Below are 19,865 nucleotides of genomic sequence, written 5' to 3'. Positions count from 1 at the left end.
CTCTAAGCGTTTTCCAAGATTTTAGGTTTCCCCCTCCCAACTCCCCCCCCCCAATGTCACCAGATCTAGTCAGGATTTAAAATTAGAGCTCTGAGACATGATATCCTTCCAAACATCAAATTTCATTAGGATCCCATCACCCACTCATAAGTGAAAAATACTTCTTTTTTTTTTAATTAACAGGCCCCCCACACCCCCAGATGGTCAAATTGGGAAAACGACTATTTCTAATTTAATCTGGTCCAGTCCCTGATACGCTTGCCAAATTTCATCGTCCTAGCTTACCTAGTAGCAAAACCAGGACTGACAGACAGACCGACAGAATTTGCGATTGTTATGTCACTTGGTTAATACCAAGTGCCATAAAACTAAGACAATGACTTGGGTTGACACAAACCCCTAGTGCTCAGGGGATAGGGTTGTAAGTCATGGCCTCATGTCATACAAGGTTTTATAAACCTTGTGTTTATAAACTTAAGGGTAATAAGGCACAAATTTTGGGCAGCATTGTAACTGTAATGAAATTAATCAAACACACTGTACCTATACAGGCTGTCAAGGGGACATATCAGTCATGCTTGAAGACCAGTTGATGGTATTAAGTTAAAAATCTCATTGCCAAATAGGGAATTAAAAACAAAAGGTGCTATTAGTATACTGCTACTACAAATATTGCTTTACATAATTTCTGAAACTTTCAACAATGCTGAAAAAATTTATGTCTCAAAACTTTGTTTTGATATTTGTCATGGGAAATGATGGACATGAGGGGGGGGGGGGGTCCTCTTAAATCACTCAAAACTCTTAAAAATAACATTATAATATCCAATTTAAAATTAAGTATATATGTTTCCCCAGTGCATAACTTAAAACCCTTTTCCCAGGGCTCTGGGGGTTGTGCTAACCCTGGAGGCATTTTTATATGTTCTTCGGACTATTTTAACCAAAATTGCCATCAAACACTTTCAATCAGATACATTTGGTGAAAAGAGGGGTAGTTGGGAGGGGGGAAGGGTACTGGGCCTCCATCACTACTGACTTAAAAGGGATGTAGAACTTCCAATTTCAACCAAATGAGCCACCTCTAAAGTTTATATAACCATCCCTTCCATAAGAACCATAATTGCCCCATGGGGATAACTTGCAAACCTTGCCCTCAGGCTCTGGTGGTTTGTATCAACTTCAAAAGCCTTGTAATATGATATTTGGACTATTTTGAATAAAAGAACTGTCTTAAAATATCTATTGGATATATCTGAATGAAACATGATGTGTTTGCATGTCTGTGTGTGGGAGGAATAGTTGAGCTCTGACCACTATAACTCTTAAAAAGGGCATTAGAACTTCTGATTACCAATCTAATTAGTCCCTTCCAAAGCATACACCCTTTCTATGAAGACCTTATATGCCCCCATGACATAACTTACAACCCTTTCCCAAAAAGCTGTAGGGGGGAGGGAGGGGCTGTATTCTTTACAGACATAAATTTCCAAACCTTCAATTACAATGAATAAAAATTTTATCTGCAACTTTTGGTTAGAGGTGTTCAATGAACTGATGAGTGTGAGGGGCTGGTTGCTCTTGAATCACTTTGACTGTTAAAAAGGGCATTTTAACTTCCAATTTCAAATCAAATAAGCTCTATCTGAAGTTTATACAACCATCAATTCCCTAAAAACCTTATATGCCCTCATGGAAAAACTCACAAATTTTTATTCAATGTTTTTTTTTTGGGAAAACACAATATGTTGAGGGGGGGGGGTAACTGCCTTCTGATCACTTTTACTCTTAAAAGGTAACAAGAAATTCAGATTACCAATCAAATGAGTCCCCTCTGAAGTATATTAAACCACCCTTTCTATAAAAACCTTATAGGCTATGCCCCTAGGACAAAACTTGTGACTAGAATTTAAGCTCTGAAAGTTTAATTTTCCTAGCCTAACCTATACTTTCCAAGGTAAAATTCTAGTTAATTGACTTCTTGCTATCTCAGAAAGGGTTTAGGTTAGGAAAACGAAACTTTCAGGGATGAATCTACATACTAAAGTATGTCCTGGGAAGTTATTTTGAAGCAATTAGCCCCACTCCTTCTCCCTCTAGAGGGCCCTGACCTTTGATGACCTTTAAAAATATATGTGTTATAAAAGTGAAACCTTGCAAAATAGATCTTCTGCTTAATTGAAGTACAACAAAACTATTTTCAGCTTCATAACATTGCTCATTTCCATTTTATAAGATTCTAAAGATATGCAAATACATTTCCTAAATTTTCAAAGAAAAAAACATTGATATGGCTCAAAATTCTAATCAAATAACAGGAATTGCATTTTTAAAACTAAAGGCAAAGAAAAAGCAACTAGTAACTGAAAATTAAGGTAAAATGTTGTTTTGTCAAAATCTCAATAGGTATAGACCTGTCATGTAGGCAAATTTCAGGGCCCTCTAGAGGGAGAAGGAGTAGAGGTGGGTACTTTAAAATACCTTCCTGGGACATACTTTGGGCTGTAGACACATCCCTAAATGTTTCATTTTCCTAACCTAACCCTTTTCTGAGATAGCAACAAGTCAATTAAATCAAACTTTACCCTTTCCAAGATAGCAAAGAGTAGCCTAGCTTGTCTAGAATTTTACCCTGCCAATCAATGACAATTTTATCTTTTTTTTCTATAATTTCTGCATCATTATAAAGGCTATCATAAATTTACCCAACATTCCAGAAAATGATAAGCTATATACAGTTCAGATGTTTCTTTGCTGCTTACCCATCATTTACCAAACAATTGGACTTAAGTGCAGGCAAGTCCATACAGGTTCCAGTAGTCATTGGATTTTTATATGGTCCCAAAATGATCCCTTTATATGGATCATTTTGATTGACTTCATCTTAAGGAGCACAAGAAAGGCAATTGGAGACTACAGAATCAAATGGGGAGGAAAAATGCTCCTGGACTTAGATTATGCTGATGATTTGAGCATATTAGATGAAAGTGTGAGCAAAATGAATGAAGTTTTAGAGGTTTTGTGAGTTCAGGGTGCTAAAATAGGCTTGAAAATTAATGTTAAGAACACTAAGTCACTAAGGCTAGGAATAAGTGAAGATGAACAGGTGACATTAGGTAATGAAAAGATTGATCAGGTTAGGAGCTTCAGTTAACTTGGTAGTATTATTAGTAAAGATGGTGGGAGCAATGAAGATGTTAAAAGTAGAATAGCTAAGGCTCAAGGCGTTTTTTCACAGTTAAAAAAAAGTTTGGAAGAACAGAAAGATAAGTCTGCAAACCAAGATTAGAATAATGGAAGCTATAGTGATGGCAGTGGTCAAATATGGTTCTGAAGCATGGGCACTCCAAAGAGCAGATGAAAATTTACTAGATGTTCTCTAGAGAAATTGTCTATGGATTGTTCTGGGTACCCGGCTGACTGACTGTATTTCAAACAGTAGGTTGTACAAAAAATGTGGTTCAATCCCACTTTCTAGGGCTATAATGAAAGAAAGGTTGAGATGGCTAGGCCATGTTCTATGGATGAAGGATGACAGATTACCAAAGATTGTCCTTTTTGGCCAATTGTCTGGGGCTACATGGAAAGTGGGTCATCCTTGTCTGGGCTGGGAGGATGTCATAAATAAACATTTAAAGGAAATGGGAACTTCCTGGGAGGGTGTAAAGAGGGAGGCTTTAATTAGATTAGGTTGGAGGAGGAGCATGCGTAGCTGTGTTGGCCTTGGTGCTGCAGTGAGTTATTAGTAGTAGTAGTAATGCGGGGTTATGGCTAAAAAAAAATTAAATTTTTACAGAAACTATGTTTTCTTAAAGTATAGTCATTGGATATCCAAATATCAACCACCATCACACCAATGGTTTAATTCCATTTCACTTTTATGGCTAAAGATTACTTTATTAGTGTGAGGAGAAACAGACTGGATATTTTATCCTCTTAAATTGTTCCAACTGCATTTTGAGGTTGCCTGACAATCCCCACAAAATTCCAATGTATGATTAGCCAAACCCTTAATTTACTGATATTAAACGATTAATCGGCCTAATTTCTTTACGATATCTTATTATTTAAACTAAGACACGGTCAACGGCCTGTGTAATAAATTAGGCTGAGAATAACATTTTTACCTTCAATACCTAAGTAAGAGAAATTTGGCGGCACTATTATTTCTACGAATGAAAATGAGGTAACTTGCCGCTTAAATTCAATTTTAAACGGAAAGTGAAATCCGTCTTCACCGGAAAATTATGACAAAAAGTTTAAATAAATTCTAAGCTAAAAATAATAAAAAAAACAATGAGCGAATATGAAAAGTAAACTGAAAAAATAGGGCTGGACTTAGATCAATAGAACTAAAATGATTTATTCATAATATATTAGTAAAATAAGTGATGAAAAATACGAAGCTTTAAAGTAGACATTTCACAGTTATTTTATTTCTACTTCATAGGCCTATTAACTGCCGCACAATTCAAAAATCGGAAACACGTCTTGTTGCTATAAGAAGACTTAGCCACAATGGGAAAAAAGAAAAATGTGAGTTCTTTCTCTCTTATTTGGCTGAATTTTATTTTCAATTACTCAGGAAGGTCAACATAACATTAGATGTGTCTTCTTGGGCTCTTTCCTAATAGATACACTGACTTAGTTGCAGTGCTGTCACTTACTTGAAGTAGGCTACTACTTAAGTAAAATTTGCCATTACTTGTACTTAAGTAAAAACTCTAGGGTGTACTTATTACTTGATACTTAAGTAAGATTACGAAATATTTATTGCTTAAAATACTTTTAACGTACTTGTTTTTCAAATACTTTACCCTTGACATGAAAATTTTGTGTGTGTGTGCTTTGGCAATGTACAAGAAAACATCACCCTTTAGATTTAGAGTAAACTCAGATACAGCCCCATGCCCTATTTTTGGATATGAAATAAGGGATTTGTTTTTGATGAAAACAAAATTATAGCCTAGTATGATTAACACTTGGTTTAATTTTTGTTTAAAAGTTATATAACAAAGAAAATTGAAATTATTTCACAGTTCACTGGTCAACAGTGAGCTAAAATCCCTTGTTTTGTGCTAAATGTTGCATACTGTAGTCAATTTGGGCTTATATTTCTGACATTAGTGTTTAAGTTTTGTCATCTTGTCAACTGAACCAGATTTCTACCATTTCATCATCTTAAGAATCATCTTATTGGTAAAACTACTGAAGCTATGAATCTTTGCCCATCTATATGTTGTCTGCAATAAACAAGTCTAGGGAATTCTAACTGGATCCAATGCAGTGGTATTTTGTCAAATTTGTTCTAGCAAATTCAGGTATTCAGATGAATCTGACTTCAGATTTGTAACTCCATTCATAAATTATAGGCCCTACTAAATTAAAGGAAAACTCAACTTTCTCAAGTCTTGAAACCCTCTCCCCCTTGCCCTATTTGAGATGGGGTTTGTGATACCAGAACTTGATATGAAGGCATCTTTGGTCTAGTTTTCATTCAGACCCATTACTCCATTTGTAAGTTATACTAAATTAAACAGAAAACTTAAATTTTTCAGGAATTAAAACCCACTACCCCTTGTTAAACTTGAGCTAGGGTCTTTATCTCAAAACATGATATGTGTCATGGTTGTAGGCCTCTTTGGTTCAATTTTTATTCAGAACCATCACTCCATCTGCAAGTTACTCTGAATTAAACAAAAAAAAAATTTAAGCAGGTAAAGCCCTCTCCCCCCTGTTTTATCTGACCTAGGGTCTTCATCTTTCAACTTTATATGTGTCATGATCCTTGGCACCAAATCTGGCCATCAAAATTTTCATCCAAATCCAACCAGCATTTCTCCCCCTATACATGATTACACAGATGGATGGACAGACTTATGGATGGATTTTGCAACTTCTTAGGTAGCCATATTAGCTAATTGGATCAAAAAAGGGAAAGAAATGGCATATCATCATCCAGGTATCATCACCTATTTGGATAGTGGAAAATATTCATCAAGATAGGTTTTTGATGTATGTCTGTCTGTCCGCCCATCTGTGCAATCAAGTATAGCAGGAGAACTGCCAGTGAGACTTGTATTGAAATTGAACTATTTGGATTAAAATTGAGCTTAATCAGGGTGATGGGGCTTTAAGTGTTAGAACAAATTCAAGTTTTTCATTCAATTCACTGTAACTTGCATATGGAGATGAATTTTGATGAAAACTGAATAAAGATGCCTAAGAGTATGATATGCATCAAGTTCTGGGATGGAGACCCAATCTTAATCAAAAGTTGAGTTTTTCATTAACTCAGTGTAGCTTGTGAGAGATTGATGGATCTCAGTGAAGATTGAACCAAAGGTGCCTAAGACCATGACAGACATCAAGTTTTGAGATGAAAACCCTAGCTCAGATAGAACAAGGGGGAGGGGGTTTTAAGTGCTGAAAAAAGTCAAGCTTTTGGTTTAATTTAGTATAACTTGCAAATGGAGCAATGGATCCAAATGAAAGCTAGACCAAAGATGACTAGGATCAGGACTCCTATCAAGCTCTGATATCACAAGCCCTATCTTAAATAGGGCGAGGGGGAGGGGGTTTCAAGTTTGAAAAGTCAAGTTTTCCTTCAGTTTAGTAGTGCCTATAAGTACTTCCACCCATGGCTTGCCCAAAGCCTGGAAATAATGGTTAATTTGGAAAAATTTGATTGGATCTTAATTAAAGTTGATATTTAGAAGGATATCATGTCTCAGAGCTCTTACTTTAAATTCTGGCCAGATCAGGTGACATTGGATGGGGAAACCTAAAATCTTGGAAAATGCTTAGAGTGGAGGGATTGGGATGAAACTTAGTGGGAAAAATAAACACAGGTCCTAGATACAGGATTGACATAAACAGAATGAATTCACTCTCCTTTGGGGGGAGGGTTAATTCTGAAAAATTAGAAAAAATGAGGTACTTTTAACTTATGAAGGAGTGATTAGATCTTGAATTTCATTGGACAAAATTTCATATTAGAAGGACATTGTGACTTAGGTCTCATGTTTCAAATCCCGACCGGATCCAGTGTCATTGGGGGGATTTGGGGGGAGGGCTGTAAATCTTGGAAAATGCTTAGAGTGGAGTGATCAGGATGAAACTTGGTGGGAAGAATAAGCACACAAGTCCTAGATACATGATTGACATAACCGAAATGGATTCGCTCTCTTTTGGGGAGTTGGAGGGGGTGTTAATTTGGAAAAATTACAAAAGTTGAGGTATTTTTAACTTAGGAGTGGGTGACCATTTGTGAAATATTTTTGAATTTGATATTAAGAAGGAACTCACGTCTCAGATCTCTTATTTTAAACCCTGACCAGTTCTGGTGACATTGGGGGAGAGTTGGAGGGGGAAACCAGAAATCTTGGAAAACGCTTAGAGTTGAGAGATTGGGACGAAGCTTGGTGGGTAGAATAAGCAAATGTTGTAGATACATGATTGACAAAACCGGACTGGATCCACTCTCTTTGGGGTAGTTAGGGGGGCCCAGGGCTTTGGCAAGTTCAGTACTTTTGGACGTGCTAGGACAATAAAATTGGTAGGCATGTCATGGACCTGCACAAATTGACTTGATAAAGCTGATCTCCCTGATTCAACCATCTGGGAGGGGGGCTGAAGGGAGAAGAAAAACTAGAAAAATGAGGCATTTTTAACTTGTGAGTGGGTGATTGGATCTTAATGAATTTTGATATTTAAAAGGACCTTGTGTCTCAGAGCTCTTATTTTAAGTGCCGATCAGCATTAACCCTCTGATTTTTATGGCAATTGGTATTAACCAAGTGACATATAGCAATCACCAATTCTGTCGGTCTGTCAGTCCCAGTTTTGCTACTTTAGGCACTTCCAGGTTAGCTAGGACAATGAAATTTGGCAGGCGTATCAGGAACGGGACCAGCTTAAATTAGAAATAGTCGTTTTTTCCAATTTGACCATCTGGGGGGAGTGGGGGGCTGGTTAATTTGGAAAAAATACAAAAAATGAAGTATTTTTAACTTATGAATGGGTGATGGGATCTTAATGAACTTTGATGTTTGGAATGATATTGTGTCCCAGAGCTCTATTAAAAATCCCGACAGGATCTGATGACATTGGGGGGAGTTGGAGGGGGGAAACTTAAAATCTTGGAAAACACTTAGAGTGGAGGGATCGGGATGAAACTTGATGGGAAAAATATGCAGAAGTCCCAGATACATGATTGACATAATCGGAACGGATGCGCTCTCTTTGGGGTAGTTGGGGGGGGGGGGGGTAATTCTGAAAAATTAGAAAAAATGAGGTACTTTTAACTTATGAAGGAGTGATTAGATCTTGAATTTCCTTGGACAAAATTTCATATTAGAAGGACATTGTAACTTAGATCTCATGTTTCAAATCCCGACCGGATCCAGTGTCATTGGGGGGATTTGGGGGGAGGGCTGTAAATCTTGGAAAATGCTTAGAGTGGAGTGATCAGGATGAAACTTGGTGGGAAGAATAAGCACACAAGTCCTAGATACATGATTGACATAACCGAAATGGATTCGCTCTCTTTTGGGGAGTTGGAGGGGGTGTTAATTTGGAAAAATTACAAAAGTTGAGGTATTTTTAACTTAGGAGTGGGTGACCATTTGTGAAATATTTTTGAATTTGATATTAAGAAGGAACTCACGTCTCAGATCTCTTATTTTAAACCCTGACCAGTTCTGGTGACATTGGGGGAGAGTTGGAGGGGGAAACCAGAAATCTTGGAAAACGCTTAGAGTTGGGAGATTGGGACGAAGCTTGGTGGGTAGAATAAGCAAATGTTGTAGATACATGATTGACAAAACCGGACTGGATCCACTCTCTTTGGGGTAGTTAGGGGGCCCAGGGCTTTGGCAAGTTCAGTACTTTTGGACGTGCTAGGACAATAAAATTGGTAGGCATGTCATGGACCTGCACAAATTGACTTGATAAAGCTGATCTCCCTGATTCAACCATCTGGGAGGGGGGCTGAAGGGAGAAGAAAAACTAGAAAAATGAGGCATTTTTAACTTGTGAGTGGGTGATTGGATCTTAATGAATTTTGATATTTAAAAGGACCTTGTGTCTCAGAGCTCTTATTTTAAGTGCCGATCAGCATTAACCCTCTGATTTTTATGGCAATTGGTATTAACCAAGTGACATATAGCAATCACCAATTCTGTCGGTCTGTCAGTCCCAGTTTTGCTACTTTAGGCACTTCCAGGTAAGCTAGGACAATGAAATTTGGCAGGCGTATCAGGAACGGGACCAGCTTAAATTAGAAATAGTCGTTTTTTCCAATTTGACCATCTGGGGGGAGTGGGGGGCTGGTTAATTTGGAAAAAATACAAAAAATGAAGTATTTTTAACTTATGAATGGGTGATGGGATCTTAATGAAATTTGATGTTTGGAATGATATTGTGTCCCAGAGCTCTATTAAAAATCCCGATAGGATCTGATGACATTGGGGGGAGTTGGAGGGGGGAAACTTAAAATCTTGGAAAACACTTAGAGTGGAGGGATCGGGATGAAACTTGATGGGAAAAATATGCACAAGTCCCAGATACATGATTGACATAATCGGAACGGATCCGCTCTCTTTGGGGTAGTTGGGAGGGGGGGGGGGTAATTCTGAAAAATTAGAAAAAATGAGGTATATTTAGCTTACAAATGGGTAATCGGATCTCTATAAAATTTGATGTTTAGAAGGATATCGTGTCTTAGAGCTCTTATTTTAAATCCCGATTGGATCTGGTGACAGTGGGGGGAGTTGGGAGGGGGAAACCTAAAACTTGGAAAACACTTAGAGTGGAGGGATCGGGATGAAACTTGGTGGGAAAAATAAACACAAGTGCTAGATACATGATTGACATAAACGGAACGGATCTGCTCTCTTTGGGATAGTTGGGGGGGGGTATTTCTGAAAAATTAGAAAAAATGAAGTATTTTTAACTTATGAACAGGTGATTGGATCTCAATGAAATTTGATATTTAGAAGGATATCGTGGCTCAGAGCTCTTATTGTAAACCCGACCAGATCTGGTGACATTGGGGGGGGGAGTTGGGAGGGGGAAACCTAAAACTTGAAAAACACTTCGAGTGGAGGGATCGGGATGAAACTTGGTGGAAAAAATAATCACGAGTCCTAGATACATGATTGGCATAACCAGAACGGATCCGCTCTCTTTGGGGTTGTTGGGGGAGGGGTTAATTCTGAAAAATTAGAAAAAAATGAGGTATTTTTAACTTACAAACGGGTTATCGGATCTCAACGAAATTTGACATTTAGAAGGATATCGTGTCTCAAAGCTCTTATTTTAAATCCTGACTGGATCTGGTGACGTTGAGGGAAGTTTGGGGTGGGGGAACCTAAAATCATGGAAAACGCTTAGATTGGAGGGATTGGGATGAAACTTGGTGAGAAAAATAAGCAGAAGTCTTACATACGTGATTAACATAATTGGAACGGATCCGATCTATTGGGGGGGGGGGGGTTAATTCTAAAAAATAAGAAAAAATGACATATTTTTAATTTACAAAGGAGTGATCGGATCTTCATGAAACTTCATATTTAGAAGGACCTCGTAACTCAGATCTCTTATTTTAAATCTCAACCGGATCAAGCGTAATTGGGGGGGGGGACCGGAAATCTTAGAAAATACTTAAAGCGGTGACATCAGGATGAAACTGGATGGGAAGATTAAAAACCTGTCTAAGTTACGTGACTGACATAACCGGACCGGATCTGCTCTCTTTGGTGGAATTGGAGGGGGGGGGGTAATTTTGAAAATTGAGGCATTTTTAACTTATGAAAGGGTGACCAGATCTTAATGAAATTTGATATTTAGAAGGATCTTATGCTTTAAAGTTCTTATTTTAAATTCCGACCAGATCCTGTGACGTTGGGGGGAGTTTGAGGGGGAAACCGGAATTCATGGAAAACGTGAAAATTGGGGTATTTTTATCTTACAAATAGATGATCGGATCTTAATGAAATTTGATTTTTAGAAAGAATTCATGTCTCGGAGCTCTTATTTCAAATCCCGACCAGATTGTTTGACATTGGGGGGAGTTGGAGGGGAAATCTTGGAAAAACACTTGGAGTGTAGGAATCGGGATGAAGTTTGGTGGATAGAATAAACAAATGTCCTTGATACGTGATTGACAGAATCGTACTGGATTCGCTCTCTTTGGGGGGAGTCGGGGGGAGGAGTTCAGTGATTTAGCGAGTTTGGTGCTTCTGGACGTGCTAGGACGATTAAAATTGATAGGCGTGTCAGGGAGCTGCACAATTTGACTTGATAAGTTCGTTTTCCCAGATTCGACCATCTGCGGGGCTAAAGGGAGAGGAAAAATTAGAAAAAATTAGGTATTTATAACTTAAGAGTGGGTGATCGGATCTTAGAGAATTTTGATATTTAGAAGGACATCATGACTCAGAGCTCTTATTTTAAATCCTGACCGGCATTAAGCCTCTTATTTTCCTTTTTAAATCAATCTATTGATTCATAGAATTTTGTTAGAGCTCATACCATATGATCTCTTGGCTCTTAGCTTTTCTTCCTTGTCACAAGTGCCATATGAGCTCTTAGCTCTTGTTCTTTTAAATTAATGTATTGATTCTTATAATTTTGCTAGAGCTCATACCATATGAGCTCTTGGCTCTTCTGACCTCGTCACAAGTGTCATATGAGCTCTTAGCTCTTGTTTTATTCCTTTTTTCTCAGAAGATTTTCGGCTTAGTCTTGTGGTTTTTGCCATTTTATGGTGTGAAAACTGCTGCTAGAAATAGATAGGTTGCAAATTCTGCTGTATTGTCTTCTAGTATATTTAAATGTGTGCTTGCATCGTGCCTGCGTCCCCTTAAAAGTTCTGTTTCTTATGGTAATATTGGTTTGTCTTCTGTTGCATATGCAGATGATGTTCTTCTTGTTGCCCGGACTCGCTGTGGATTGCTTTCCAATTTTACTATATTAACCAAAGAACTATCTAAGATTGGACGGTCAGTTAATCAATCAATCAATTTATTTATAACCCATCTACAAAAAAGAGGGCAGAACGCCCTTAAGATGGAGTAATAAAAGAAAAGAAAGAAAAAAAGCTACAAATAAATACAAATCAACACAAACAAACAATTAAATAAGTAATGCTGACCATGGGTGAGACACTATCGACATAGAAGAACGAAAATCATAAAGCCTTTTATCAATAATAGATGTAGGAGAAATTAGGTGGAATTTGTTCATTAAGTGACTATTTCTAGTCCCAGGAAGGTAACTGAGAAGGAATTTAGCATAACGAAAATATACTCTACGAACAGATAATTTCTGAGGTTCGCTAAAAAACTGCCAAACCTGACAAAGAGAAAGGAGATGAGGTACAACTAGGCTATTATAAATTTTCGCAAGATTTAATTTATCAATTTGTTTAATATTAGATACAATTGAAGCATAAGCAATTCTCAGTTTTTTCTTCAAATTTTCAAGGGATAATTTCAAAGTTTCTTTCATATTTTTTCCAATAGGCATTCCAAGGTAAACTAATTTTTGAGAAAGGGGGACTTGAACATTAGCTAAAGATAAAAAAAAAATAGGACCATTTGTCTCTTTAAAATTGAAAGCTACAACAGCAGTTTTTACAACAATGAAAGAAAGCCCAATATTTTTATATTCATTGTAAAGCTGATTAAATGCGTTTTCACAACCACTAAAAGTACGGCTTAGGTTCAAAACGTCATCTGCAAGACAAGTTAAATCCACAGTGAATACAACTAAAATTAACAGAATTTTGGGCATTTAAAATAGAGTTATTAAATAAAAAAGGTGAGGTAAGGCCACCTTGACGGACTCCTTTCAAAATATCAAAAAGGGAATATCCCCCCTTTAACTTCGCCTTATGGTGGTGGTACATATACAGAAGGCACTTTACTATACAAAAATTTACCCCTCTTTTATACGCTTCAAATAAAACTTGGGAAAAAAACGCAAGAGTCGAAAGCACGAGCAACATCTAAAGCACAAAGGATAATATGGGATCTACTTCTTTCTGCATCAGCAAGAACATTCATTAAAGCAAAAAGGGCATGCTCCCGGCTAATACCTTTTTGGTAACCAAACTGGTGGGGTGGGACATAACATTTAGAAACAATTTCATCCAAAATAACTGACAAAAACAATTTAAAAATAGTACAAGAAACTGTTATAGGTCGGAACGAATTACACGCAGTAAAATCCTTTTTGCCTTTTTTTGGGATAGGGGTTATTTGACCAACTGTAAATTGATAAGGAACAACTCTGTTTTCAATAGACATTTGAAAAAGTAGAGATAAATGATTAAAAAAAAGAGCACTTGCATAATCAAAATGTCTGGTAGTAATTCCATCAACTCCCGCGGAATTTCTTTTCTTTAGTTTTTTACAATAAAACAATACGTCACTTGGCTTAATTATAAATGTTGAAGGTTCGTGTTTTTTCAGACAAGCACTTAATTCTTTTTCAAATTTTGACTCAAGAGCAGGATCGGGACAAGAATACTCATGCTTATAATAATTTATCCACTCAGGAATATTATTTGCACTAATGTGTTCACAAGGGCGTTCAAATTTTTTCCAGAGCTTCGAAGGGTTCTCTACAATTTTATGAGCGTTTTTCTCAATAAGATTAACCTTATGTTTTCTTAACACTTTAGCAAAAAAATGTTTAGAACGTAGCCGCAAACCATTTATAGTCCCAGACTTAGGCCTGCCGCAACCCTTCCAAATATTCAGCCAAATTTTAGAAAACTTGCATGCAGAAATAAGGGAAGGGTTTTTTGACCAACCCTGAACTTGAAAGCCTTTCCTAATACGCTTGCACGGGACAGCTGAAGCTTCAGCATACTTTAATGCATGGTTAATTTCAGCTAGATAGGTGTTAAGTCCGATGGCTATTTCTTTTTCACTAAGGCCCGAGCGCGTGCACAGCAAATGAAAGGCCACCTTTATTTTATTTAATATTCTGTCACATTCAAAACGAAACATCTCGCGGTTAACTTCTTCCAGTCTTTTATATAAAACCACTTTTTGTCTGGCTGTTTAGGGGCATGAAATGAAGCATTTATTTTCAACTTTATTGGAAGGTGATCCCAATAAAAGCCATCACTAATTACCTCGACAGTTTCTCCGGGGAAAGATGCAATAAAATGATCAAGGTTAGAAGTCGCTGACAGGACACCAATAAACGTGAAAGTTTCTGTTTTGTCAGCAACTGAGTAGGAAGGGGGGAGGGAATTCAGGAGTAGTTGGTTCTTGGAGATGAACTGTCTGTTAAGTCACAATTAAAGTCTCCTGCTATCAAAACTCGAGCATTTGGACGCTTTGAAACTCCCTTCACTAAACTCGCTAGCTTTTTGCAAGCATTTATGAATTTATTCTCTGATTGCGAAGAGCAGTAATTAGTTGGCAGGTAAACGTTTATACAGATTAGGTCCGAAAATTCGGCAGGAATAAAATGGTCATTCGACTCAAGGAGATTGCCGGAAAATTGTGAAATGTTGGCTAATAGACCTGAAGGTTGGCCACGGCTCTTATTCATTTTCGCTGGGTGAAATAAGAGATAAGAATTCTGTGAAATGCTGAGTAGATTTTTCCTTTCATCAGATAAAAAATTTTCTTGCAGAAAAATTATTTCATTTGTACTTAAAAGTTTAGAGAGGACTAGGCCTTTGTCAACCACTTTGCCATTGATATTCCATGATAAGAGACTTAAGGCTCGAGCCATTATGCTGACTTAACTTTACTTAAAAGTCCTTAAAGGGCGACTGGACATTTGAAGCTGTAACAGGGATGATCCTGTGATTTGCACAATGCACACTTCTTGGGCCTTTGACAAGGAGATGTTTTGGAGCTTGAATGACCATGGTCACCGCAGACTGCGCAAATAGCTTCATTTTTGCAGCTACTGGATATATGCCGTAAGCTTGACACTTGAAACATCTTACCGGGAGGGAGAGATACTCAGCCACTTTGATCCTCTCATAATCTATGACTGGGGGATTTTTTATGGTATTCATAAGATCAACTTTGGTTTCAAATTTCAATCGAAACGAGTGGGTGTTGCCAATCTGTTTTGAACTGACACATTTAGGAATCAGTGCGCAAAGTTCATCGTCATTTATATTGCTGGGAACAAATCGAGCAATACCGAGGTGAGAGGAAAATTCATCTAAATGTGAGTTTATTTGTTTTAATAGCCCTTATGCGGTCCCTCCATTCGTTGCTGGGATTGCAATTCTCCCATGTTCTTCTTTAGTTAGTTGGCTTGGTCTGTGTTTTGGTCCAACACTTTCCACTGCCTTTTCATCTCTAGTGAATCAAGCCGTGAAAAACCTACGCGTCGCTTACGGAAAAATATCCCCAAACAAAAGCTGTTACAACCGCAAAGGTTTGTGCATAATTTATAACGCTTATTGCGCTCCTGTGCTTTTGTTTTTATTAGGCATGGCTCATCTGTTTGTAAGAAAAATCCCTATACTCTACGTGCGGCTTATTTCAGATATTGCAAATTCCTCCTCTGGCTTCCTAAATGGTACCAAAACAGAAAAATAATGGCTTGATTTTGTTTAATAGATAAGCCTTCTTGGATTTTGGTCTTCCAGTGATGATTTATGTAAAACGACTATCTACTTTATTCACGTTTACGACCCTCTGCAGCCTTTTTTCCATATTGATACTGGTTAATTAGTCCATATTGTCTTTTGTTAGTTTGAATTTCTTTTCTCGTTGTTTATCGTTTTTGTTTATTTATAATACTCAGTACTTTTGTGTGTTTTTTTATACTTCTACATATAATAAAGTTCATTCATTCATTCTGTAGTTTGACCAGCCATATGGAATGCGTCTGAATCAGCGGGCTTGCTGCAGGCCCGTGATTTTATAATATATGTTTATAGGGAGTTTTACCGACCATCTGAATTGACTACACAGTATGCGGCTTGCTTGAGTGAAAACCAGCCAAAGGATATAGATGCCATACATTTTAATAGCGTGTCTGAAATTTAACTTGAGAACTTGAGGCAGTTTCCTTGTAAAGGTGCCAAGGGCAATTCATGTCATCAATTGATTTTTTATTATTGAGCTTTGGTTTCTTTTATTAAAAAAGTCTGCAACTGACTCACTTGGCTCCTTACTTTTAAATTTGAGTTTTTTTGTTGCTAAGGTTTTTACTTATTGAATCAGAGAATGAACTACTTTATAACCTTTTATCTGTTTTAAAGCCAATCCAAAGTTTCTTTTCTATTTTCAATATTTTTTCCACCATTCGGACATCTTTCAGAATAACCCTGTATTTTTTTAAACGTGCCAGGTTTGACTGAACACTAATCGCCAGAAGTTCAACTATATGTGCACTGTATTAATCCTGTCATGTGATCTGTCTGATCCAATCAGGAGTTTTTTGACTATACTTAATTGTTTTGATAGTCTTTTTCTTTCAATCTGTTGTGTTGAAAATTGGTTCAGATTATTTTTTAGACTTCGTTGGGTGTCTACCAGCCAAACAAGGGAAAAAATATTTTCAATATTTTTTCTTTTTATCATTCCCACATGCTTCAGAATAACCGTGTAATTTTTCAAACGTGCCAGATTTGACTGAACACTAATCACCAGAAGTTCAACTCTACGTACACTGTGTTAATCCTGTCATGTGATATGTCTGATCCAATCAGGAGTTTTTTACTGCACTTAATTGTTTTGAAAGTCTTTTGCTTTCAAGCCGTTGTGTTGAAAATTGGTTAATATTATTTTCTTGGACTTCATTGGGTGTGTACCAGCCGAACAAGGGAAACGGTTAAAAATGATACAACGGAAATTCTGGTCCTTGATTAAGATTTCCAAAAAAGAAATGAACGGGGACATTTTATAGGCAAGGGAAGGGGCTAAGAAGCCTTCAGAATGGCTTTTAAAAAAGCTAGCATGGGCTTTATATCAGATATATATATATATATATATATATATATATATATATATATATATATATATATATATATATATATATATATATATATATATATATATATATATATATATATATAGAATAAATACTTGAAGTAATACTTAAGTACAATTTTGGCAAGTACTTGATATTTAAGTAAAAAAAAACAATGAGTACTTAATACTTGATACTTAAGTAAAAATTTGGAGTACTTGTTGCAGCACTGCTTAGTTGTGTCCTTTGCTAATTTTATTTAGCCTAGTCCAGCCTATGTTTTAATTTTACTGTGGTCAGTCCAGCTGTAAATAACATGCAAGAGCTGCAAAGTGTGGATAAAGAAAAAAATCTTGGTATTGTTGCTGACAACCAGTGTAAGTTCCCCTCAAACTGCATTGAGACTTTGTCATATGCAAACTGTCCTTGGCTTCTTTAAGAGAACTAGACTAGTTCTAGTAGGACTTTCTATGTCTTGTGAGCCTTTACACGATTGTTTTCAAGCCAGTGCTTGGCTTTTGAATAGGCATAGTATCACAAGAGCACAGAGATGACATAAAGCTTCTGGAATAGGTACAAAGGAGACCTAGGCTACTAAGGTAAGTCTAGTAACAAAGATGAATAGACAAGTCTTATGATGGATGTCTAAAGTTGTTGAAACTATCTAGGCCTAAACTAGTTTACTGATGGTTGTTGAAACTATCTAGGCCTACACTAGTTTACTGATGACAAAGAACTGATAAGTAATGATGTATAAACTAACTTCACAAGATTGTCATTGATAGAAGAGGACAGTTAAATTCGAGTTTAGCTACTTGTCATTATCTTGGAAAGGGCTTAGGTTAGGAAAATGAAGCTTTCAAGGATGGGTTAACAGACTAAAGTATGCCCCAGGAAGGTATTTTTAAGTATCTACCTTCAGTCCTTCACCCTCTAGAGGGGAGTAATCTTTGATGACCTTTAAAAATCTTTGTGTTATGAAAGTGAAACCGTGCAAAACAGGTCTTCTGCTTAAATTAAGTATAAAAAAAACTGTTTTTTGCTTCACAACTCTGCTCAGTCCTAATTCATGAGGTTTCAAAGATCTACAAATACATTTCCTGAATTTAGAAAAAAACCATTGGTATGGCTTAAAATTCTGCTCAAATAACAGGAATTGCATTTTTCAGAACTACAAAGAAGCTGATAAATGAAAATTAAGGTAAAATATTTTTTTTTTTAATTTCAATAGGTCACCTGTCAAGTAGTAAACTTTAAATTTTAATTTTTAAAATTTATTATGGTAAAAAGTGTGAATTTTAGCCTGTCAAGTAGACAAATTTCTCCCACATAGAAATTAAAAGTGTTAACATAGAAGCTTGGTAATAGCTTTCCCGTGTATATTTTACATCCTGGATTCTTTGCACCCAATGATGAAGCTTCTGCAATATATCAGAAACAGGTATGGTATTAAGTTGAAACTTATAGGGCATGCTGACAGGGATCTTGAACTAAATCAAAAGATGTTATGTCTAATATAATCAAAAGGGTATCTTAAAAAGGCAAAGTGAATTAAGTTGAAAATTTCAGTATATGTTCTGAAGGATGGCAAATTAATAATTGTCTGCCTGGTCAGAATTCCTTCAGCCCTAAAAGAGCCCAAAGATTATGCATATTTTCAATTCATTCTTTTGAATATTATTACCCATACCTACTCATTCAGAGTAATTTAGCAAAACTATTATTAAAATTTTGTCTAAAAGTGAATAGCAAGCCAAAATCTTGATTCTTAAGAAGGTAAATGCAGAAAAAATATTTTAATATTCTTTCATCTTCCTATAAGAAAAACAAAACTATCAACTAAAAACAAACATAATAGCAGTAAATAAAAGCTAGTTTGAAGGAATTTTTTCAACAGAAAAAGTTTTCAGAGAAACATAAAGAGCTACATTAAACCAAAGACAAGCAGAAAGTAAATGAAAACTTCAAGCATAAAACCCATAAATGAACCAAAATTACTGCAAATAAAGTCAAACTAGAAACAAATAGAAGTTACCACAAACAGGATTAGGAATAATGTCCCAATCTTTTTCAAGGTCAAAGCATCATTTGTAATTAGAGTCAACATAAATAGTAGGTTGAGGTACTTGTAGCCTTCTATTTTGTTGTTTACCTATGAAACTTTTAAGCCTGCTAGCCCCTTGGCCAAAAAAGACAGTTCTATAAAAATTTCTTGAGTGAATTAAATGAGGCTTGGAAGTGATGTACATCTAAAAATCCCTTCCCTAAATAAAAGGTTCCTGTCTACAAGTTTAAAGCAGATTAGAACACTTTTATGCAAAGATCATAAAATAGACATGCAAAGGCTACACAAATACTACAGTGATCTAGGTGAAACTGTTTTGTAATGCTATGTAGGTTCATTAGTTTAAATGATATCTTTTGACATGGATATTCTAAAAAAAAGCAAATATCTTTGCTCAAAAATACTCACATATAGATTAGGTCATTACAAATAAAGCCAATTAAAATCGTAACAGGTCCAAGGTTTTTTTTATGTTTTTAAATACAATTATGTTTTAACAAATAATAGATTGTTTGATTTACTAATCTGAAAAAATGGCATTGACTTCCTGAATTTCCCCTAATATTCTAAATTTTATTTCATTAGGATATTGCCTCTTATTAAGTAGCTTCAAACTTTTGGCTGGGGGTGACTTCTCCCCTCTGTGTCCACGTCTTCTTCTTTACTAAGATTGTATGAGGTGGTAGCTTTTTCTTTAATTAAACCAGTATTAGCAGAATGTTAGCTGTAATTCCTCCCATCCTTGTTTATACTAATCCCCTTTTAGATAAAAGTCTAATTTGATAATCAAATATTCTTTCTTTGATACTACATTAAGTTGGCCCAGTTGATCAAA

The 19,865-nt window shown here is 36.2% G+C and overlaps 2 protein-coding genes across 3 annotated transcripts in view; one reads left to right on the top strand and one right to left on the bottom strand.

The window, feature by feature from the left end:
* LOC136031937 (proliferating cell nuclear antigen-like) overlaps positions 1–4,233 on the bottom strand; it is a 32,241-nt gene extending 28,008 nt beyond the window's left edge. Inside the window, exon 1 of one of the 2 annotated variants that reach the window (XM_065711933.1) lies at positions 4,128–4,233. The gene's annotated coding sequence lies outside the window, so the exon portion shown is untranslated. The remainder of the gene's footprint in view (positions 1–4,127) is intronic. The other variant, XM_065711934.1, reaches the window with a different exon arrangement.
* Positions 4,234–4,386: 153 nt separating this feature from the next.
* Positions 4,387–19,865, top strand: part of LOC136031936 (suppressor of SWI4 1 homolog) — a 39,710-nt gene continuing 24,231 nt past the window's right edge. The window contains exon 1 of the mRNA XM_065711932.1: positions 4,387–4,536. Coding sequence (XP_065568004.1) covers positions 4,519–4,536 — 18 coding nt within the window. The 5' untranslated portion in view covers positions 4,387–4,518. The remainder of the gene's footprint in view (positions 4,537–19,865) is intronic.

The sequence above is a fragment of the Artemia franciscana genome, chromosome 10, assembly GCF_032884065.1.
Source record: "Artemia franciscana chromosome 10, ASM3288406v1, whole genome shotgun sequence".
Classification (NCBI taxonomy): Eukaryota; Metazoa; Arthropoda; class Branchiopoda; order Anostraca; family Artemiidae; genus Artemia; species Artemia franciscana.
Note: the sequence above shows the minus strand (reverse complement) of the source record. Positions and strands in the feature narration are given on the sequence as shown.